Source organism: Pipistrellus hanaki, assembly GCF_964339955.1.
Source record: "Pipistrellus hanaki genome assembly, chromosome: 2".
In the NCBI taxonomy this organism is placed as follows: domain Eukaryota; kingdom Metazoa; phylum Chordata; class Mammalia; order Chiroptera; family Vespertilionidae; genus Pipistrellus; species Pipistrellus hanaki.
Genome location: NC_140504.1, coordinates 94,339,455 through 94,363,917, shown reverse-complemented (window position 1 = coordinate 94,363,917; position 24,463 = coordinate 94,339,455). Strand labels below are relative to the sequence as shown.

Here is a 24,463-nt window from a genome sequence, read left to right as displayed (position 1 = left end):
TTCCCCTTTGGGGACACCCCTGCCCAGATGGAGTTTGTATATGCTTCCAATTAACTTCTACATATTTATTTAAAAACACAAAACAAAACATGATTGTAAGGATCTCTTAGTGACAAATATCTATATTTTGTTCATGGTTTTGTGTTTGTTATTACTGGTAAGGTATTATAAATTTTTTGTAATACCTTATCAGTAATGTTGTAATTGGTTAGTGATGTGTCCTGGTATGTGCTATAAATAGAAATTTTGTTAGTACAGTTTTAGACATATATATGTAAATGTGTATCAGGAGGCAGAACTATAACTCAATAGATAGAGCTTATTTTTCTTTATATTGAATTGTGGAGGTAATTTTGCCCTTCCAGCTTTATAGTTAATATTTAAATCACACAGTAGATGCCATCTATACTTATCTAAGTACTCTTACCAAGGATTTTGTAATCCTAGTATAAAATCATGTGTATGAGTGACACATTATTTACTAAGAACTGATGTTGATGCACACTCATCAGAGTGCCATGTTGATGACTAAAATTAAGGAAATTATCATTGATTTCGAGAAAGGCTGATGATCACAAAACCAAGAGTTGTATGAATAGGAATGTGGCCTTTTAAATTCAGTGACACATACATTGTTTAAAAGTTTAGACTAAATCATATAGGCTGAACATTAACTCTTTAGAAAACATGGGCTTGTATGTGTGAGGATAAGACATATTGGGTCGGCAACTAAGTAATTGCGTATTTTTTAAAGAAAATCAAAGACAATTTTTTCATGGAACTAAATAACTTTATTCTGTAATGTATTGTCCATTTTGATCAATGACCTTTTGCCATCTTTCAGGCAGCATCATAATCCCACGTTCAAAAAACTTCTGTTTTTTATTAGCAAAAAACTGAATCAGGTACTATTTGACATCATCATCATTATTGAAATTTTTACCGTTCAGGGAGTTTTGTAAAGATCGAAACAAAAAGTAATCAGATGGTGCAAGGTCAGGACTACATGGTGGATGTGGCAAAACATCCCAACCAAGCTCCATTAATTTTTGCCGAGTGACCAAAGATGTGTGTGGCCTTGCATTGTCATGATGGAATACAACACCTTTTCGATTTGTCAATTAGGGCCGCTTTTCTTCAACTGCATTGTTTAATTTCATTAGTTGTTCAATGTAGACATCAGAATTGATCGTTCGGTTGGGTGGTAAGGGTTCAAGGTAGACAATTCCTTTGTAATCCCACCAAACTGATAACAAAACCTTCTTTTGATGAATATCAGCTTTTGATGTTGTTTGAGTTGGTTCACCTGGCCTGCTCCACGATCTTTTCCACTTGATATTGTTGTAAACAACCCATTTTTCATCGCCAGTTATCAGTCGTTTTAAAAATGGATCATTTTCATTACGTTTCTTTAGCAAATCGCAGCTGCTAATGCGTTGCGTTAACTGTGATTCTTTCAGTTCGTGAGGAACCCATGTATCGAGTTTTTGAACATAGCCAAGTTGTTTTAAGTGATTTTCAATGCATGTATGTGATACATGAAGCTTCTCTGCAATCTCACGTGTTGTACTGTGACAGTCCGAATTGATTATTGCTTTGATTAGGGCGTCATCAACTTCAATTGGACGACCAGAGCGTTTTTCATCTTTGAGTGAAAAATCACCAGAACGAAATTTGGCAAACCAATTTTGACACTGCCGTTCTTTTAAGGCTTCGTCACCATAAATAGCACATAACTTTTTATGAGCTTGCGATGCATTTTTCCCTTTGCGGAAATAAAAAAGCAAAATATGATGAAAATGTTCCTTTTGATTTTCCATTTTTCAACGAACGCCAAACGAAAACTACAAAACAGATCAAAAAACTTTTTTTACTGATTAACAGCTGAATAGCCAACTATCAAATAACAAAATGTGTTTTACATTTGTACTACGTCTGCAAACCTAAAAATTCAACTGAAGCCATATATGTGTGAAACCCGCAATTACTTAGGTGCCGACCCAATACTTGAAGTAACTATTTTAGTTACCCCTGTTTTTTCCTTGCAGGGGAAGGAGTGGATCTTGAACTTAAGTTTTTATAGTTCTGGAAGTGGGGTATAGATGTTCTCTTATTTCTGAGAATAAATTTTAATACCAATGTTTTGATATCACTAATTTGGAAATAGTAAAACAATACTGGATTTATGGATCTGGTACTTGCCAATTTGGAGTGGTGTTTAGTCTTTCTCCATACCAAAGGAGATTGGAAGCAGTCATGCTCTCTCTAGTGCCCTCCAGCAGCAAAGAGCAGCCCCACCTATTAGATGGTAAAGAAACCAAAATGAATTTCTTTCCTGAGGAATGGTTGCTAGGGAAGTATTAAAAGATCTTGACTTTTCTTTCCTAAAATAGGAAAATTTGGGTGGGGTGGGGGGGGGGAGGGGAGATGTGAGGATAGAAAGGGATGGCAGATAACCAAGACAGAAAATATAGTGAAATGACAAGAAATGTGATCTCAGAAGGAATAGGAGCACTTCTTACCAGTGAGGAACCATGGTCTAATTACTTCTTCTAATAGTTTAACCAGTATGTATTTCCTTTTCTAAACAGAAATTGTTTTTCTTAATTGCATTATTCTTGAGTATGAGGAAGAGAAGCTTTAAATAAACAGGTCTGGTTAAATGTAGCCTGAATGAATATGTATCCTAAGTCATTTCCTATTAATGGGAAGAGCAGATTTTTTTTTTTTAATATATTTTATTGATATTTTACAGAGAGGAGGAAGGGAGAGAGATAGAGAGCCAGAAATGTCGATGAGAGAGAAACATCGACCAGCTGCCTCTTGCACACCTCCTACCGGAGATGTACCTGCAACCAATGTACATGCCCTTAACTGAATCGAACCTGGGACCTTTTAGTCCACAGACCGACGCTCTACCACTGAGCCAAACCGGTTTTGGCGAAGAGCAGATTTTTAATAAGAAATCTTTATAATTGACAGAGTATATGTAACACAATTCTTGAATTAGAATAATTCATTCAAGTTTGTTTGTTTTAAATACTAAACCAGTGGACTTGTGATTAGATGGTATAATATGAATTACTACATCCACAAAGAATATGCATAATTGAATTGTTATAATTTAGATCTTTCCACAGCAATTCTTGAACATACCAAATTACTCAATATTTATTATATTATTTTTCCCCCATTGACCCTCTCCAGTCCCTCCCCCCCCCCCATTTTCCTAGGCCTTCAGCACCCTATTGTCTGTGTCCATGGGTTATGCATATATGCGTACAAGGTCTTGGGTTAATTACCTCCCACTCGCCTTCCCTCTGAGATTCCACACTCTGTTTCATGCTTCCATGTCTCTGGATCCACTCCTATTTATGATATTCTTAATCTTAATTCTTAAGACAAAAATTGGGACTCTTTCATAAAGATTTAGCAATAGTAACCAATTTGTATCATTACCTGACATTATCATGTCTATATGTTAATGTATATGTTAATGTATACACTTTAAATTTGACTGATAATGTTAAAGATATATTGATTGTCTGCTTTACCTGTAAAAGGTATGTGTATAATTTCTACTTCTAAGACAGGTGAATTAAATTTCACCTGTACACTTGGATTATTTACCTTTCAAATTTAATGTCCAGAATCAGATACAAGTTTTTAGTTTTCTTGTACTCAAGCTAACATCTGTTTTTAAAAATGAACTCTCTTCTATTAAGTAGTACATTTACATATAATGGTTATGTGACAGTTCTGCAGGTCATTGAGTTAATTTTAATAAGTTCATCTAGTATACAGATTATTAGTAAATGCCTTGCTAACATACCAATCAGAGCAGACAAGACAGGTAAGTTTGAATGTTAAGTTGCGTAAAGCCTCTTTTCCCATAAACTTGCTAAAATTTGACTAAAGATTTATTGATGTCTACAAGAGAAACTGATTATTATAAATGCTGTTGGTGTATCTTAAATGTTTTTTTTTTAATATTTTAGGCTATCTTTGTTATCACACAAGTTAATTATTTAATTTGTGAATGAGGGATACCCAAAACAAAATTTAAACTTTGTTTAAACTAGTTTCTGAAGTAGAATTAGAATTTAGTTTTTAGTTTTACTTAATGGTTTTGTAAGGTAAACCAAAACAAATCTTTGCTTGGTATATGGTCTACCTGGATTTTGAAAACAAAACCAAAAAGGAGAGGGAAGCTGTTGTTCAAAGAAAATCAATGGTGTGCTTAATTATAGCATTAGCATGTTATTGACTGACAATTACAGATATTGGAGTCGGATATGCCTGGGACAAAATCCAACTTCCTTCATACCTGAGACATCTTTCCTTGAGCTATTTATTTAGTCCTCTAAGCTTCTTGTTTCTTCCTTTGAGAGTTTGAGAAAATTAAATAACTTACGCAATTTGTGAACAATCTGTTATAACATAAGGCAGTATGCATGGCAAGCATACATCATAGAAACGTCAGTATTTCAGTGTCCTAACTGCCCTCCCAGATCACCTCTTACATGCTACAAATCATACCAAGAGTCTTCTGTTTTATCTGAAAGTGTAATTGCATGCATGGTATGGATGTAATCAGAAGAAGAGCTATTGTTTTAGGCCAGAAGTATGGCAAATTCTGTTGTAATACTGGCTCTTCTACCACTTAGCTCGTTTCTTTGGTCAGGTCATTAATGTCTCTCAGTTTTTCTCATTGGTAAAATTAGAATTTGAAACTTGGTCAAGTTTTTTAAGATGCCTATGTATTAGTTCATATATTTAGACATATTTCATAATAGAGCTGCCTACTTAAGCCTGCCCCTCGTCAAACTCTTTTCCTACCACCAGATTATTGTTTGACCAAAAAATGATGTTTACAGCCCTGGGTGGTGTGGCTCACTTGATTGAAATGTTGTCCTTAAGAAAGGGTCTCGGGTTCGATTCCCAGTCAGGGCATTGATCCCTGGTGAGAGTGTGTACGGGAGGCAGCCAATAGATGTTTCTTACATCAATGTTTTTCTCCCTTCCTTTCTCTCTAAAAATCAATAAAGAAATATCCTTGGGTAAGACTTAAAAGATTTTTTTTTAAATGAAGTTTACAAATAGTAAGTAGGTTGGATATCCAAGAAAACATTTAAAGCAATGATATATCATTCAATTACCTTTGTGCTCTCTGAGTCTTGAGTACTGGGATACAGAGATAGGACCATTCTGTCCTTAAAGATCGCAAGCTGTCTGAAAATAATTAGTAAATATAAGGTGCTGATGGAAACAGTTTAGGATATCCATATGTCAGTTTGGGGTAGGGAGGACGTAATTAGACTGACTTACAGTTTAATTTACTCTCTGCATAGGTAATAAATATATTTATACAGTTTAAAAGTCAAAATGTAGAAGAGTATAAATTAAAAGCGTCTCTGACATCTCTTTCCTCTAGCTACCCAGTTTCTGCTTTCAGAAGCAACCCATTATTACCTGTGCATTCTTCTGAAGCTAACTCTTGAACTGAATCTTAAAAGGCTCATTCATATTAGGCCACTGATTGGGAAAAAAAAAAAGGATTTTCCAAGTAGAGGGAGAAGGCAGTTTGTATAATAGTGTGGAAGAGTGAGACTATGTCAGATTTGGGAAATGATGCCATTAATTTGACAAGAACCAGAGTGATGGGCTAAAATGTCATGGTAAAAAATTGAGATTTTTATCATAACTGTATGGTTGCTGTTGAAGATGTTCCTTGAAGTGTTTATTATTAAAGTAGTATGTATATTGAACCCATTGCAGAACACTTTTCAGTGAGTATTCTATTTTTAATTAAAATCTTGTGATAAAATTGTGTACTAGTATAAGGAAATCCTAGGGAAGCTCCGAATCAGGATTCTCATTCATTGGAAAGTACTAAATAGCTCAGTATACCTAGTTTTAGCTTAAGTATTCTGTTTACTTTAAGTAATTTGTTTGCCTAAATATTACCTTAAAATGATGAAATATTTTGATATATGTTAAGATAGTCTACCAAAAAAATATTTTAATACAGTATGCCTTGGAAACTGACTCTATATTAAACACAAATCAAGGTTGTTTTAGGCTCTATGTATATGTAATCTGATTTGATCTGTTAAGCAACTCTAAGAGTGTTTCTACCCCTTTTTTATGAATTAAAGAAACTGAGGCTTTGAGGATTTGAGTTTCATAGATATTAAGTGACAAAGCATAGATTCAGACTCAGACCTTCTGACTCAAAGACAGTGCTCTTGGATATTCCCAGAGTTAGTTTATTATTATTATTATTATTATTATTATTATTATTATTGCTTTGCTGGCTGTAATGAGGAAGGAAAAACTTACTATAGCCACTGATCTGTTGTATTGTTACTCTTTACCTAAAGTATATATTTAATCATTTAAAATCCCTAGATAATAGATAATGTTGGAAGTGGCCCTTGCTATTCTTCTGCTTATTGTATTTCCCTGGTTTTTATTTAGAAATCTCTAAAGTTGAGTTTTGACATAGAGAAGAAGAAATTTGCTGAGTTCTGGGCTCATGTGTGTACTTCATCCTTTAAACTTCTAGAAGTTTTGTAGCTTAGTTTTGAGGTATAGTATATATGTATGTTTGTTTGTTTTTTCTGTCTGTTATAGTTAGTTACCCTACAAAGGTATTACTTTAGTAAAGCAAGTAGACAAATGTCACATTTGAGTCAACTTTTTGATCTATTACTTTCTCTGATCTATTACTTTTGTGTCCTTGAAAATTAACATGACAGACTATTTAGTATATAAAGTAAGAGAGAAAAGAATATGTTCATTGGTTTTGAAAAATGATCAGGCCTATCTGTATTTACAAATGGCTCTTTTGAAATTCTTGGTCAGCTAGGTTTCACAGACTTGACTCCTTTAACCTGTACCTGTTAATGTTTTGAGACTAATTCTTGTTAAATTTGCTAAAAATCCCTCAGTTAATGGGTAACGCCCCAGCTGAAGTATTCCACAAACCCAAAATTTCATATCTTATACTACTGTCTTTATCCTTGGAATATACTGAGTTTTTCTGTAGTACATAGATTGTATGACTTCATATAGTTCCTTCATTTTGAATATATGTAGGAAGTGATTAACTGCAAACTTTAGCAACCTCAGTATTGGTTCTGACATTTAGGTTCATTTATAGTAGGGGTGGGGAACTTTTTTTTGCCAATTGCCACTTGGGTATTTATAACATTATTCACAGGCCATACAAAATTATCACCTTAAAAAATTAGCCTGACCGAAGCCGGTTTGGCTCAGTGGATGGAGCATCGGCCTGCGGACTGAGGGGTCCCGGGTTCGATTCCGGTCGGGGACAGGTGCCTTGGTTGCAGGCACATCCCCAGAGGCGGGTGTGCAGCAGGCAGCTGATTGATGTTTCTCTCTCATCGATGTTTCTGGCTCCCTGTCCCTCTCCCTTCCTCTCTGTAAAAAATCAATAAAATATATTAAAATACATAAATTTGCCAAACCCAGGTTGGCTCAGTGGATAGAGCCTTGGCCTGTGGACTGAAAGGTCCTGGGTTTGATTCCGGTCAAGGGCATGTACCTTGATTGCGGGCACATTCCCAGGAGCAGGTGTGCAAGAGGCAGCTGATCGATGATTCTCTCTCATCGATGTTTCTAACTCTCTATCCCTTTCTTTCCTCTCTGTAAAAAATCAATAAAATATATATTTAAAAAAATAGCCTGCTAGCATACTGGCAAGGGTTAATGGGGGATGGGGGGAGGAGTTTGAGATGTAATACTTCCAACGATAAAGAATTATTATTATTTTTTAAATAGCTTGCTATATTTGGCCAACAATTTAATTAACTCACCCCTAATGCCTTGACAGGGCCAGACCAACTTATTTCTTGGGTCTTATACGGCCCTCGACCCAGACATTCCCCACCCCTGAATTATAGTATTTATTTCACAGGTTCTTTTCTCACCCCAAGATATATGACTAATGAAGATAACTTCTTTTTTCACTTCTACATTTGACTTTGAGTACATTTTATTATTAGTTTATGCTGTAAAAATACTAGAATTTCATAACTTAAATCATATGACTATTTAAAACCAATTTATTTGGTATATGAATTTTATTCAAATTAAATATAGTATGTATGTTTTCCCAAAGTCAAGATCTGAATTTCTTTTAAAGAATGCTATCCTTATAAATATATTGTAAATACTCTTTAATGAATTTTAAATTTCAGACTTTCAGAATAACTTCCAAGTTTACTCTTTGTTACTCTTTTGTATTTACTACTTTCCTTTTTTTAAGTCAATCTGTTTATTTTAAACCCAAGGTCTCCTAACTAACCTGTATGAATAGCATACTTATTCCCATGTGGTCGTGGGTAAGCCTTGTAAAAAAGCCAAATTGAGTTTTCAGTTGGTTTAGTTGTCTTTCATTTAATTTGGCAGACCAATTCTAAGTACAGTGGAAAAAAAAGATCTGACAAATATATCTTGAGAGGATACAAGCTGTTAAATAAACAGTAGTTAGCAGCAGCCTCTTAATCCTTTCTTGCTATCTAATCAGTGCCTTTGATTGCCTTAGCACTAGTCAAAGGAAAAATAAAAGGTTAAAAGAATAGAAAGGAGTTGAAGTAGGACAAGCAAAAAGAAGTGCACATACTGAAGACTCCTAATTAATCAAATAGTTGCTTTGGTGACATTTTGGCATCTGCTGTGTGTCTACCTTTCCTAGTTTTGGATCACCTTAAGAAGTACCCTACCATTTAAAATTTTTAAATGCCTTTTAAAAATTTTTTTTTGTGTGTTTTCTTTTTAACTCAGTAGATAACACAATGGGTCTTAATCTGATTTTTGAAGTCATGGAATTTTATTATTTTGTTTGATGGTCATTGATATTTAGTTGCTATTCTAATAGAACTTGGAAATAGTTTTTTTATTCTAATACTGCAGAGACTCTCTTAAGTCTCTCTTAAGTCTTAAGGGTCTCAGAAATGTCATATTGTATCTGAACCTCATTTTTATGATAAAATAATAGCTGTCATTTATGAAGCATTGACTATCCACTAGGAGCTTTCCATATAGTCTTTACATATGAATCACTCTGCATTATTTAACTGATAAAGAGACAGACCTAGAGAGGTTAAAATTTAACTCTGCTATATATTTAGCATAGTGATTTAAGAGTATGAACGCTGGGACCAGATTGCCACCTAACTAACTCTGTGACATAAGGCAAGTTACTTCTATCTGACCCAGTTTTCTTATCTGTGAGATGGGAATAGTAATAGTACCTACTCTTAGGGCTGTTGTAGAATTGAGTTAATAAATATAGAATAGTTAGTGTTGAGTATATAATCACTCATATTCTTAGTGCTTGCTGCTGTTATTCTGCTAAAGCATGAATCAAGAATTTTGGATGTGATATCTCAAGTTTTAGTTCCCTAAAGTTGGGAGTTGGAGAGACTTTAGAAATATGCTGAACTGGAGGGGAACTGTAAAAGCAGGTTTGTCAGAAGTTTAGTCTCCTGCCAGGCTGCCCTGGCTCAGTGGTTGAGTACCTACCTATGAACCAGGAGGTCACGGTTTGATTCCTGGTCAGTGCACATTCCTGGGTTGTGGGCTTGATTCCCAGTGTGGGGCATGCAGGAAGCAGCCAATCAGTGATTCTTCTCATTGTATTTCCATCTCCCTCTCTCCCTCTCCCTTCTTCTCTGAAATCAATAAAAATAAAAAAATAAAAATAGAGTTTAGTCTCCTAAAAAGCCATTACTGAGATGTGAGGTATAATAGATCATGCTTGCTGGGAGCTTGCCCAGATGAGCCCATCAGTTAAGATTCTATAGTTAATAGCCCTAGGGAAAGTGTCCCTGGGGAATAGTAGAGATGGAAGGTAATTAAGATGTACAAACAAAGGGGCATACTACTAATACTAGAAGTTAGAAAGCTGCCATATAATTCAGCACCATTTTTTGCCCTACCTGAGAAAAACCACACATAAATAAATAGACTCTGAAGGTGAACATTTTGTTAATTTGGAAAAGGACTCATTGTTCATCATCAAACAATATCAAATAGATCCTATGAAGAATTTTTTATTATGAGGGTACAACTGATTTTACATGTCCCTCACAACAGCTTTATTAAACTGCTAAACACATAGGGATTTATGAAAGTATCTAACAAAGGGTTGTGTTGATTAGGCAATGAACTGGTCACATTCATGTATATTATATATAAAGGTGTATCCACAAACATAATGGAATACTAGCTAATATTTGATTTGATTTTTATTACCCTTTTCTTTTAGAACTGTGATCCTGAGTTGTCAGGGTCTGCTGGATTTTTGTGCAGTTTTAATTTTATTCAGAATGCATTTTTTTTAAATTTATTGATTTTTAGAGAGGAAGGGAGAAGGAGCGAGTGATAGAAACATCAATGATGAGAGAGAATCATTGATCCTGCAACCCGTGATGTGATATTGACCGGAATGGAACCTGGGATCCTTCAGTTCACAGGCGACACTCTTAATCCATTGATCCAAACCAGCTTGAGCTCAGAATGCTTTTAAGCAACCTTATTATGGCTCTCACTCTCCATCTCTCTCTCTTTCTTGAAGCTGTTACACTGTATTAAAAATCTGAAATCTTCCATCTTTTTTTTTTTTTTTTTTTTTTAAGTAGTGAATTTACTATATTTTCTCAACCTCATCTCAAATTCTTGGATCTCACAGGAATCCTTCAACTGCTTTCTACCAAGCGTTCCATTTGAACACGTTTCAGGAATCAAAGAACCTCTGGGATAGGTATGAATACTCACGTATGGAATGTGTACATGCAAAGGTGTATGCATGAATTGCTTTGCACTGTACTGGTTTCTCATCACTAAAACTGATCTTTCTTATTTTAGAGGGGCACTCGTGTTTAGCATGGGGAAAAGCAGCAAAATAAACCAAAAGGACAGTCTATATTTTATATAGGCTATAAACATTTCTTCTTACTAAACTTTTATATTTATTTTTGGAAGGATTTACATATTCTGTTGGATTTTATTATATGAAATATTTACTAACCCTTGTGTTATTTTAATGTTAAAATATATTCTATAAAATAAAGTGCCTACAGTCATTTTAATTTTGTGCTACTTTTATTTCTCTGTAAAAGCCTTTAGTGACCCAAAGCAAAATGTTATTTTATATTAAGAAATTGGAGGAGGGACAAAACCAAGGAATCAAAGTAGTGGTCATTGTTTAACTCTTGGCGAGAAACTTTACCATCAAACTTGTTTGCTAGAATTCATTAGATCTGCATCACTGTTTTATAAATCCCGAAAATGGTTTGTTTTCTCACAGAAATGTATACATTTTACTTTTAACTTTTAAAAATATTAAATGAAGTCGAGTTCATTTATGGTAAAAAAAAAAAAATACTTTGGTTTATCTTTCTGCGTAATACACATTTTAAGTAGTATATGCTCTGTTGAGTTATTTTGCTAAATGTTTATTAGCACTCCATCATTCTGTGTCTAATTAATAGAAGTTGAGCGCAAATAATGTTTTTTAAATTCTCACAAAGCTTTGTAAAGTTCTTTTAACTCTGCCTGGCAACGCATTTGTGTCCTCTGGCATAGTTGGGATAATACTCATGGACTCAACTCCATCTCTTTCATTTGGAAAGAGTATTGCTAAGTGCATGTCATGCTTAACATGTTAAGACCTGGTCTACATTGCCTAGAAATGGTACCAGTTTTCTAATTCTTTGGCTTGATTTGCTTTGTGTGTCACTTGAAAGAAATTTTCTAACAAGTCTTTTTTGTGATGTGTTCCTTACTTTACTAAAAATGTTTTTAAAATAGTTAATTGTAGAATAAGACATTTTAAAATTTATAGTACCATGTTTATAAATTCCTTTTTTAAATTGTTCAGCTAAAATCAATAAGTAAAATTGTTCCACTATAGCAATAAATTAAGGCATAAATGTAAATTATGGCATGAAACAAGCATGAAGGTTTAATCATTCAAATGGCTTGCCAGATGTAGCCAGCCAGGGTGAGTATTTTGGTGTATATTTTATACTTTTCCCTTAGAAAAAGGAAGAAAAGCACTCGATATAGAAATGTAAGAATAGTTTTCACATGTATAATTTATTTCAAATAGTTAACTTTTGTGAGCTGCCATGACATCAATATGCAAGATAACTACTTTCATCAAATCAATGTAGAAAGGTTTTACCTTTTTTTTAAAAAATATAATTTGTATTTACTAAAAGATTGCTTTTGTTTCATTATAAAACAACCATAGAAATTGCCTGCTCCTCATTTGTTTTTATGGCTAAATGCTCCTTACCTATTTTGTTTTGGTTTTAGATACCAGAAACATTTAAGGCAGTGTTTTTCAACCTTTTTTGGGCAAAGGCACACTTGTTTCATGAAAAAAATCACGAGGCACACCACCATTAGAAAATGTTAAAAAATTTAACTCTGTGCCTATATTGACTATATATAAAGTAATTCTCTTGAATAGGAATCAAATAAACACAAAGAAAGTATTTTATAATTACTTTATTATGAAATATTAAGTAAACAAAATAGTGAAAAATTATAAAATTCTTGTCTTGTCTGCACCTACGGCACACCAGGCAACATGTGCCGCGGAACAGCGGTTGAAAAACGCTGATTTAAGGTATCAGAAATGAGACAAGCTACTATATCTGTAGTTCCTTATGGGTTGAAATATATTCTCTTTTCCTTGGAGCCTGTTGTCCAGAGCCAACGAAGTTAACAGATTGTTGTCTGTAGTATGTTAAAGCCAAAATATAATTAGAATTCATGTTCTAATAGATCAGCTGTATTCAATGTAAATTGGCTTGTTGGTACTGAGGCTACAAGCCTGACCTGGTAGAAACTGATCAGTGGCTTCCTTTTAACTTTTTAACCAGCTTATTAAATTTTCAATTGAGGAGAGTAGTAGCATCTAGCTTTATTAGTTCCAAAACATCTACCACTTCACTTGGCAGATATCTAGACTTTTGAATCAGCTAAAAAAGTACTGTGGGACTATTTATTATTTTTCATTGCAGACAGGGATTGAAGATTTGTCTGTGGTAAGCTTTTTAAAATATAATGTTATAACTTTTCCTAATCTCATTTGTATTAGATCTCACTAAATTGTCTTATTCATTTTTACTACTATTAATTTTTAAAAAATTTTACAACTAATTTGGCAAGTAAGTATGTAATAGAATCATTCAGTACTTAATAACTTTTAAGGAACTATAAATCCTTTACATCTTCTACTTGCTTTGAGGTATAAATTTGCCTATTTAAGTCTCTTATTTATGAAATCTTGGAAATCATTTTTGGTAGCTTTTAAGCCCTGTGCCAGTTTTCATTAAGCCTGCCCTAGAAATCGGAAGAACCCTGGTTTTGCCTACGTCAAAGACTGAGATCTTTTTCTAGGATTCTTTTCATAGAGTATCTATTAATCAAAATATAAGTAACTAATTTACCTTTCTCACATTGACTTAGAGTTCTCTCATAGTCCCTCTGTTTTCTTCTCTATTTTAATTAGAATTACCAAGTTGAGAAGCTTTTCACCAGTCTGCTTCTGCTATTTATTTATTTATTTATTTATTTATTTATTTAAATCTTTATTGTTCATATTATTACAAATGTTCCTCCCCTCCATTGCTCCCCTTCACCAGGTTTCCACCCCACCCTCTGCCTTTTCCACGCCCCCCATTGACCTCATCTATAGGTGCACAGTTTATGTTCAGTCTCTTCCCACACTCCCCCACTCCTCTTTTCCCCGAGAATTGTCCTTTCACTCCCCTTCCATACCTCTGATTCTATTATATTCACCAGTTAATAATGTTCATCAGATTTTTTTAATTCCCTTGGTTTTTAGATTCACTTGTTAATAGTTACGTATTTGGTGTTCATAATTTTTTTTTATTAAGGTATTATATGTGTATATATCTTTCCATTGCCCCCCCTTCACTCCCATACATGCCCTCCCTCCCCAGAGTTTTTCGTCCAATGGTTTTGCTTACATGAATGCATACAAGTCCTTCGGTTGATCTCTTATCTCCCCCAGATCTCCCTACCCTCCCCGCTGGAATTTGACAGTCTGCTTGTTGCTTTACTGTCTCTATATCTATCTTTTGGCTATTCATAATTTTTATCTTTATTTTCTTTCTCTTCCTAAAGAACCCCCTTCAGCAAATCATATAATTCTGGTTTGGCTGTGATGAGCTCCTTTAGCTTTTTTTTAATTTGTGAAGCTCTTTATCTGGCCTTCGATTCTGAGTGATAGCTTTGCTGGGTAGAGTATTTTTGGCTGTAGGTTCTTGCTATTCATCACCTTGAATATTTCTTGCCATTCCCGTCTGGCCTGCATGGTTTCTGTTGAGAGATCAGCTGACAATCGTATAGGTGCTCCTTTATAGACAACTATTATACCTGCTTTGCTCTTGCTGCTTTTAATATTCTCTCTTTGTCTTTTGCTCTTGGAATTTTAATTATGATTTGTCTTGGTGTCCTCTTTGGATTCCTTTTGTTTGGGGTTCTGTGTGCTTCCTGGACTTGTAAGTCTAATTCTTTCACCAGGTGGGGGAAGTTTTCTGTCACTATTTCTTCCAGTATGTTTTCAGTATCTTGCTCTCTCTCTTCTTCTGGGACCCCCATAATTCTGATGTTGGTTCTCTTGAAGTTGTCCCAGAGGTTTCTTACATTATCTTCAACTTTCTGGATTCTCTTGTCTTCTTGCTTCTGCGGAGGAGTATCCTCTGGCTCTTTGTGTTCCAATCTTTGACTTGATTCTTGCGATCTTCCATTCTGTTTTTAGGACTCTGTATAATATTTTTTATTTCAGACAATGTATTCTTTATTTCTAGTTGATCCCTTTTCATATCCTCATAGGTCTCATTTATTTTATCGGCCTTTTCTAGGAAACTCTTGAAAAACCTTATAAGCGTGGTTTTGAACTCTATATCCAGTCTCTTTTTGTCCTCCATTTCTTTCATTTGTGATCTGTTTCCTTGTGTCGGCATTTTCGCAGCTTCCCTGAATTGGTAGGGTGGCTTTGTGTGTTAAGGTGTCCTATATGGTTCAGTGGGTCAGCCTCCCAGTTACCTGAGGTGGACACTCTTGGTGCACCCCTTTGTGGACTGTGTGTACAGCCTTATTGTAGTTAAGTCTTGATTGTTGTTGGTATCCCTGAGAGGAACTGACCTCCAGGCCAATTGACTGTGAGGATCAGCTGTCTTTCCTTTCCCTTTTATTGTAGGTGCCATCATTGTTTTCTGCCTCCCCATTTGTCATTTGCAAGTCCTCAGAGAATCATTCATCTGAAACTGTCACTAAATGTGTATAAGGAGAGTAGATACTGATATGTCAAAAATAGAACAGGCCTTTCTTAGGAAGCCCAAATGTTTGTGTGGACTATTTTGTGTGTGTGTGTGGGGGGGGGGGGGGGGGGGGGGAGGGAGGGGACGGAACGGACGACTATTTATTAAAATGAATAATGTAACTTCCATAGTTAGCTTTGTGGGGATTATTTTACCATGAACAGGTTTATTTTTAGTGAAAGCTTAGCCCAGTGGTCGGCAAACTCATTTAGTCAACAGAGACAAATATCAACAGTACAACAATTGAAATTTCTTTTGAGAGCCAAATTTTTTCAACTTAAACTTCTTCTAATGCCACTTCTTCAAAATAGACTCACCCAGGCCATGGTATTTTGTGGAGAGCCACACTCAAGGGGCCAAAGAGCCTCAATTTGCCAACCACAGGCTTAGCCTATTAACATTTCATTATAGTAGCTTTAAATTTTGACTTCCTATTTTCCTGCTTTAAAGAAGGCTTTCCAAATTTAAATATTGGCATTGCTTTGTTAAATCAATAGAATTAATTTTGAAATGATCGCTAGGGAGCAGGCACTAATTGTGAGTCTTTCGAATGTAAAGACTCAGAGTAAGAATTTATAACAATTTTATTCTCTTGTAAATATCAGGTCAGTAAGATAGAAAGTACTAGAGGGAAGAAACATTAGCTTAGGTAGATTAAACAGGAAATCAGGTAGCTTGTAAGGATTTAACCTAATTGATAAACAACTTGCAATATTTCTGCCTTAGTGAAGAAAATGCATAAATGTGGTTAACAGATGAGAGTAATAGTTGCTAGTTGCACCATCCCCTTGAATCAGCTTGTCCTTTTTTATGATAGCACCAATATTTTAAGAGAAATAAAGAGTAGTACACATGGGTTATTAACTTAATGTCTAAGAAGTTTATGGTATGTCTTTTACTAGATACTTGATGATTTTGCTTAAATTTTATATAGTAATTATTGTATTTATAACTAGTTTTAAAGTTCTTAGATTAGGAAAAACTTGTGTTTAAATAACCTAAAGTATTTTATGGTAGAAAAAGCTTCCATATTTTCTATCACTTTTCAGATGAGATTTTATGTTTGAAATTAGGAGTAAATCAAAACTAAGCTGCTTGTGTGAGACTCTTTGTGATGTTTCACTCATCCTCCAAGTAACTTTGATTCATTATTAACACCCACCAGTACTTGTTAACCCAAATGGTAAAACTCAGGTTTCGGAACTTGGCTAATCTAATCTATATTTTGAATGCTTAGTGATATGTCTTTGTAAAAATCATTTTATGGAAATATAATTTGTATCAGAAAAGTACACCATTCATAAATGTACAGCTCAAACTGAACACACCTGGGCAACCAACATCCAAATCAAGATGCAAAATATTATAAGCTTAATGACCCCTTTCTATCACTTCCTACCTCAAACGAACTTCTAATTAAATGGAATCATTCACTATATATTTTTTGTGCCCTTTGATCCAGTATTATGTTTAAGACCATCCATATGATTCAGCATAATTGTAGGTCTGAACTACATACTTTTCAAGAATCACAAATAGTGGATCATTTGTTTGAGATTGTTAATGGTTTAATGTCCTCTACTAGTGGTTATATTAGTTCTTTCATAGCCCCTCTCTTTTCTTCTCTATTTAAATTAGAATTACCAAGTTGAGAAGTTTTTCACCCGTCTGCTTCTGCCTGTATTTAGATATTCTCTTTCCTTTCCCTTGAGTATATGAATCTGAGCTGTTTTATAACCACTTTAAATATATTCCTTAATAATTTGTATCTAGTACTTAGATAATTTATTATTTGATTATATTTTTCCCTATTCTAATTAAGGATATCTAATAGATAATAATCAAAGACACTAAAAATTACAGGACAAAATTTCAATAACCTGTCACCTTTTAGTACTGGATCTGATTTCGATGAAAACCTAAGGACATGCCATATTTTCCGGCGTATAAGACGACACTGTGTTCTAGTAAAAAGCCTGCTCAGATTGGCCAGAGTCAGAGAGGCGGTCTATTAAAAAAAGAACTGGTGTTGTCTCGGAAGTGGGAGGTAGTCTTATACAGTGAATATGGGCCTAAACCTATGTTTTAACTGTAAAATTAGGGGGTCGTCTTATACTCCCGGTCGTCTTATATACAGGAAAATACAGTGCTTATAAAATGTTCAGATGACATTAAAGCAAGAAGTCATAGCTATTACTGGATGATAGCATTTATAAATTTAATAATCTGAAGCGTGAACAGAAATTGAAAAATTGAAAGAACTTGGGAAGGTTGCAAATTTGGGAAGGTTGAATAAGTAGAGTGTATTAGTTGATAGCATTTATAGTTTTAGTTAGCAAGTGACAAGCCTGCTACAAAAGCTAATGAAATTTTAGGCAGTGTTTTTATAACTAGAATAAATAGAAAAAGATGGTGGCAGGCCTATTGTGCTCCATTTCCATATATAGTTATGTCTAATGCAAAGCTAACTAGACAATCTACTTAGCATACTCTATCTGGACAACCAAGTGGTGTTTCAGCAGGCAGGCTCAAGCTAACTTTCTGAAAGTGGATGCCTCCCTGGGAAATAGTTTTGCCATCACTAGAAATAATAAAGCTATCTTACTGGCTTTTAATTAGGAATGTTAATTTTGAGTAAGATTTAGAATCAATTACTTTTTTTTTTTTTTTTTGCCAATGTATATGTTTAATGCTATAAGTTTTCCTCTCAGCACTGCTTTAGCTGTATGCCAAAATTTTTGGCATGTTTTATTTACTTTGATGTTTATCCAGATTAAAGTATTTTTTGTATTTTCTAAAGTTTTACATGTCTCCTTTTTTATAAGCCAGTTGGAAAAAGATAAATATCACATGATCTAACGCATGTGGGATATAATGATCAACATAATTTTTTTTTAAAATATATTTTATTGATTTTGTACAGAGAGGAAGGGAGAGAGAGAGAAAGTTGGAAACATCGATGAGAGAGAGTCATTGATCAGCTGCCTCTTGCACACCCCCTACTGGGGATATGCCCGCAACCAAGGTACATGCCCTTGACCGGAATCGAACCCGGGTCCCTTCAGTCCCTAAGCCGACGCTCTATCCATTGAGCCAAACCAGTTTCGGCATGATCAACATAATTTGATGAACAATAATAGATCAATCTAGAGACAAATGGTAGGGGAGGGAGGAGAACAACCAAAGGACTTGTATGCATGCATATTAGCATAACCAATGGACACAGTCACTGGGGTGGGAATGGCTAGGAGAGGGGGATTAATGGGGGGGAAAGGAGCCAGTTACTTTTTAATTCTTAATTCTAAATGGAAAAAAAGGCAAGAAAAGCATTAGAATTGAGTTTCTTTACTTTTTTTTTTTTTTTTTTTTTTTTGGTCATTATTGGCCATGTTATTAGAAAGTTGTATATATTTGCTTAAGGAATGAAAGGTTAGCAAACTATTCTCCGTTCAGAAAAAATCCCATATCATAGACAATTTAAGTGGTTGTCCCAAATTGAGAAGCCAATGGCTGTGTCTTAATATGGAAAAAATTAAAAAAAAAAAAAAAAAAACAGGTAAAAACATCATCATATAATTATAAGTGATAACTATCATTTAGAATTCAAGCATTTTATACCTCATTGTAGCTGGAGGGATTGTTCAAGGCTTCTTCATAAGGAGGTGGCTTTTTAAGTTGAAACCTGAAAGGTGAGTAGAATTTTGTCATGAAGAGGTAAAGAACTGAGGGAAAGAGGGGGCATTCATTCCAGTTAGAGAAAATACTGTGAACCAATGTGAAAGTATTAGGTCTAGTAATAATTAATGCCGTTTTCTAATACTTTTTTAAATCGAATTTATTTAAACAATACAACAAAATTTAATCAACAATATAGTTGCCGTTGTTTTCTACTACTTGTGCCCAACGCTCAGGAAGCATTTTAATCCCTCTGTTGTAAAATTCTTGTGATTTTGATGCAAAAAATTCGGTCAATGCATTTTTGAGGCATTCTTCATTATTAAATTTTTTTCCAAGAAGAAAGTTTTGCAAAGAACGAAACAAATGGTAATCGGAAGGGGCAATATCAGGAGAATATGCAGGTTGAGGGAGAACTTCCCATTCCAACTGGCGCAGTTTTTCAGCAGTGATTCTTGCAGTATGCGGTCGTGCATTATCGTGGTGAAGAATTACGCCCTTCCAATTAATCAGCGCGGATTCTTTTTCTCTTAAAGCTTGGGCTAACCTTTCCAATTGGGCACTATACACTGCACTTGTAATGGTTTGGTTAGATGGTAAAAGTTCATAATGAAGAATTCCTTTAAAATTCCACCAAACACACAACATCACTTTTTTCGCATGCAAGTCAGGTTTTGGCGTGGGCTGCAGAGCCTCATTTTTGTCCAACCATTGAGGCCGCCTTTTCAAATTAACATACAGCACCCATTCTTCATCTCCGGTAACAATTTGCTCTAAAAACGGCAAACGGTTTTGACGAGAGAGGAGCGAACTGCAAATTGTGACTCTTTGATTACGGTTGTTGTCGGTCAACTCATGAGGAACCCATTTTCCAAACTTTTGGACTTTGCCAAGTGCATGCAATTGATTGGAAATTGTTTTTTGTGAACAATTTAAAGTTGTCGCAAGCTCTTGTTGGGTAATTTGAGGATTTTGCACCAAAAGAGCTTGAAGAGCTTCTTGATCAAAATTGGACACACGGTCTCGACCACTCTTGTCATCTAACGAAAAATTTCCCTTGCGAAATTTCTCAAACCAACGCTGGCATTTTCTGGTGCTAACTGCATCTTGACCAAGAGCACTACAGATGTTTTTTGCAGCCTCACTTGCTTTTCTTCCTAATTGGAACTCGTAAAGCATGCAGTGCCGAATATGCTCTTCATCCGCCATCTTCTTAGCCCTAGTTCTGCAACAAAAAACAAACCAAACACAAACTTTTTCAAGCAAAACTTGTTAATTGCACTTCACACGTTATGTAGATACCACATGTTTGAAGGTTATGTCAATACAAGTCAACACCAAGCAAGATTTTAAACGAATGTTGAAAAACGACATTAACTATTACTAGACCCGATACAAGGCTAATGTGATAAAGGATAAGGATGGTTAAATTTGATTGGTCATAAAATAATTGAATATAACAGAGAAGAGATCTTGGATTGGATACTAGAAAGGTATGAAGGCATTAATTAGGCAATGAAGATGAAGAGAGTAGTTATCAGAAGTTAGGAATTACACAATTTTGCAACAGATTAGATATGATATGATAGGGAAGCCATCAAATTTGTCTGCTTAATATCAAACCTAATTGAATGGGGAAATTATGACACTAGAGGAAGAATTGGTTTGAAAAGAAGAAAATAGTGTAGAGATTGTTTTTAGCTACTTTTGGATGAGTTGAAGGGCTGATGGAAAGTCAAGGTGGAGAGGATTAGAGGATCCAAGCTGGCTGCACAGGTAAACACCTAACCGCAGCCACACACAACAGTTTCAATAAAATACAACTAAAATATAAAATGGACATTACCCAGAACTACAGGAGAGTTGACCGACTAGAAATTCTACGAGAAGCAAGGAGAAAACCAAAAGGAAGAGCGGAGGAGCTGTAAAGCCTAAGGTACGGAGACACAACGGCACACACGGAGAGGAGGGGAAGGCTGAGTGCCTGGCTGGCATTCCCTAGAAGGAAGAAGATAAAAGCTCCGGACTGTGCTGAACCCCAGTTCTAGGCCAGACCCTGGGGACCCAGGCTCAAACAGAGGGAGCCTGGGCTGTGAGGCGGAATCCCAGGGGAGCGGCGAAAGGCAGAGCTTCCGGAGGTGCGCACATTGCATGCAGAGAAGGGACTGTTGGCTGTGCCACGGGATTGCCCTGGTGGGAAGGAGACGGGCTCCAGACTGCTCTGAACACCACCTCCAATCCCACTTCCAACTGAACTGAACCCCAGTTACGGGCCTATTGGGGGAGAGACTAGACTGTTTGGTAGCAGGCGAAACTCGAGGGCACCTCATTCTCAGAGGTGCTTGCAGAGAGTACTGAAGGACCCTGAGGAATACTGAGACTCAGGAGCCGCATCGGGCGTGGCTGACAGAAGCCAAGCCTGTAGGCTCCACCCTGAAACTCCGCCCCATCAGGGAAGCTGTGAAAATGCCGAGACAAGGAAATAGATCACAAATGAAAGAAATGGAGGACAAAAAGTGACTGGATATAGAGTTCAAAACCACACTTATAAGGTTGTTCAAGAATCTCCTAGAAAAGGCCAATAAAATAAACGAGACCTATGAGGATATGAAAAGGAATCAACTAGAAATAATAAGGGATCAACAAGAAATAAAGAATACATTGTCTGAAATAAAAAATATTATACAGAGTCCTAAAAACAGAATGGAAGATCGCAAGAATCAAATCAAAGATTTGGAACACAAAGACCCAGAGGACACTCCTCCGCAGAAGCAAGAAGGCAAGAGAATCCAGAAAGTTGAAGATAATGTAAGAAAACTCTGGGACAACTTCAAGAGAACCAACATCAGAATTATGGGGGTCCCAGAAGAAGAGAGAGAGCAAGATATCGAAAACATACTGAAAGAAATAGTGACAGAAAACTTCCCCCACCTGGTGAAAGAATTAGACTTACAAGTAGACTTACAAGTCCAGGAAGCGCACAGAACTCCAAACAAAAGGAATCCAAAGAAGACCACACCAAGACAAATCATAATTAAAATTCCAAGAGCAAAAGACAAAGAGAGAATATTAAAAGCAGCATGAGCAAAGCAGGTAGTTGCCTATAAAGGAGCACCTATACGGTTGTCAGCTGATTTCTCAATAGAAACCATGCAGGCCAGATGGGAATGGCAAGAAATATTCAAGGTGATGAATAGCAAGAACCTACAGCCAAAAATACTCTACCCAGCAAAGCTATCACTCAGAATCGAAGGCCAGATAAAGAGCTTCACCAATAAAAAAAAAAGCTAAAGGAGTTCATCACCACCAAACCAGAATTATATGAATTGCTGAGGGGGTTCTTTTAGAAGAGAAAGTAAATAAAGATAAAAACTATGAACAACAAATACGTAACTATCAACAAGTGAATCTAAAAACCAAAAAAATTTTTTTAAAAATCTGATGAACAATATTAACTGGTGAATATAATAGAATCAGAGGTATGGAAGGGGAGTGAATTAACGATTCTCAGGGAAAAGGTGAGAGGGGGATGTGGGAAGAGACTGAACATAAATTGTGCACCTATGAATGAGGACAATGATGGATGGGGAAAGAACCTGGTGAAGGGGAGCAACGGAGGGGTGGAAAAAAGAGGAACATCTGTAATAATATGAACAATAAAGATTAAAAAAGAAAAAAGAAAGTCAAGGTGGAAATACTTGGGATATCGCCGGAGCTGCAGATCTACAGCTTGGTAGAGAAATTAAGGCTAGAAAAGATTGAAGGTTGATTGACATATTTATATGTAGCATTTCTTCTCTCAGCTTTGCTATTGCTAGCTAAAATGGGACACCTGACACGTTGACATTATTTTCAGCACATGACAGAACTTCAGAATTGGTGATGAGAAATTATTAATTGCTCTTCTATTATTATATGCTTCTGCACATATGTTTACCACTTTCCTTTTTACTTAGTAATTTATTTATTTATTTTTAAATATATTGATTTTTTTACAGAGAGGAGGAGAGAGGGATAGAGAGCTAGAAACGTTGATGAGAGAGAAACATCAACCAGCTGCCTCTTGCACACCCCCCACAGGGGATGTGCCCGCAACCAATGTACATGCCCTTAACCGGAATCGAACCCGGGACCTTTCAGTCCGCAGACCGACGCTCTACCACTGAGCCAAACCGGTTTCGGCTACTTAGTAATTTTTACATAAGTCACCACAGCCTACTCTTGACAGGTCATGATAATTGTTTTCAGAAATCTGAGAAACAATTGAAAAAGGTGGAAATAGTTGGTAAGGTGTTTATTTTGTTTTTATTTTTCACCAAATAGGTTTTAAGTAAATCAAGACTTTGAAAAGAACAGAGACTTGTGTGCTTTTGTTTTCATTAAAATTTGAGTTGATAGTAGTAAGATGAGAGAAATGGCTAATATTCTAGTTCAATGATTGGCAAACTGCAGCTCGCGAGCCACATGCAGCTCTTTGGCCCCTTGAGTGTGGCTCTTCCACAAAATACCATAATTGTGCGCACACATACAGTGCAATTGAAACTTCCTGGCCCATGCGCAGAAGTTGGTTTTCGGCTCTCAAAAGAAATTTCAATCATTGCTCTATTGACTAATGAGTTTGCAGACCACTGTTCTAGCTGATATGTGTGTGTGTATGCATACATATTAATATTCTAAATCACTTAAGTCAGGATCTATATTAGATCTTGTGATTGATTAGAGCATGTAAATGTGTTAGCTTACCAAAAGTTAGCTTCTGTGTTTAGGTATCAGTTGACTACTAAAATATTTTTCATATTTGACAAATTAATTTAAATGTGATAATTTAAATGTATCATTGATTAACATCCTTAAGAGCCAGCATGTCTATACCATTTTGTTTCCTGATTGTTTCTAAGGTTGAATATCATTATAAATATTAAACAATTCAGAAGGTGCTCACTGTCATCTTTTATTTTTTAAGTTTTTAATTGTGATAATTGGCCCAGAAATATTGATGTATATATAACCTGTGTCCTGGAATCCAGAAATACATCTTTTTACATACTTACTTGGTAAAAGTATAATATGCTAATTAGACTGGATAGCCGGACGACCTTCCCGATGTCCTTCCAGATGAAGCCGAGGCCGCAGTTGCAAGGGCCACGCCCTTTGCATGAATTTTGTGCATTGGACCTCTAGTATCAAGATAAATAAGGTAGTCTCTCCCAAAATCCACACACTATTAGAAGGGGAACAAGGAAGGAAAAGAGTTGATCTGACTAATTCCATTCCTTCTATTCACGGTGACTATTAACCATTGAGCTTCAGAAAATTCTGTCTTTATTTGGAGCAGCTGTTTCTGTTTTATTTTTATTTTTATTTTTATTTTATTTTATTGTTTCAAGTATTCCAGG

General features: G+C 35.5%; 1 protein-coding gene across 3 annotated transcripts in view; it reads left to right on the top strand.

Moving 5' to 3' along the window:
* TSC22D2 (TSC22 domain family member 2) overlaps positions 1-24,463 on the top strand; it is a 65,190-nt gene that overhangs the window by 5,496 nt on the left and 35,231 nt on the right. The window contains exon 2 of one of the 3 annotated variants that reach the window (XM_084875939.1): positions 10,721-10,792. The exons of the other annotated variants lie outside the window; for them this stretch is intronic. Within the exon in view, the coding sequence (XP_084732065.1) occupies positions 10,721-10,792 (72 nt within the window). The remainder of the gene's footprint in view (positions 1-10,720; positions 10,793-24,463) is intronic. 3 annotated transcript variants of the gene reach the window in all.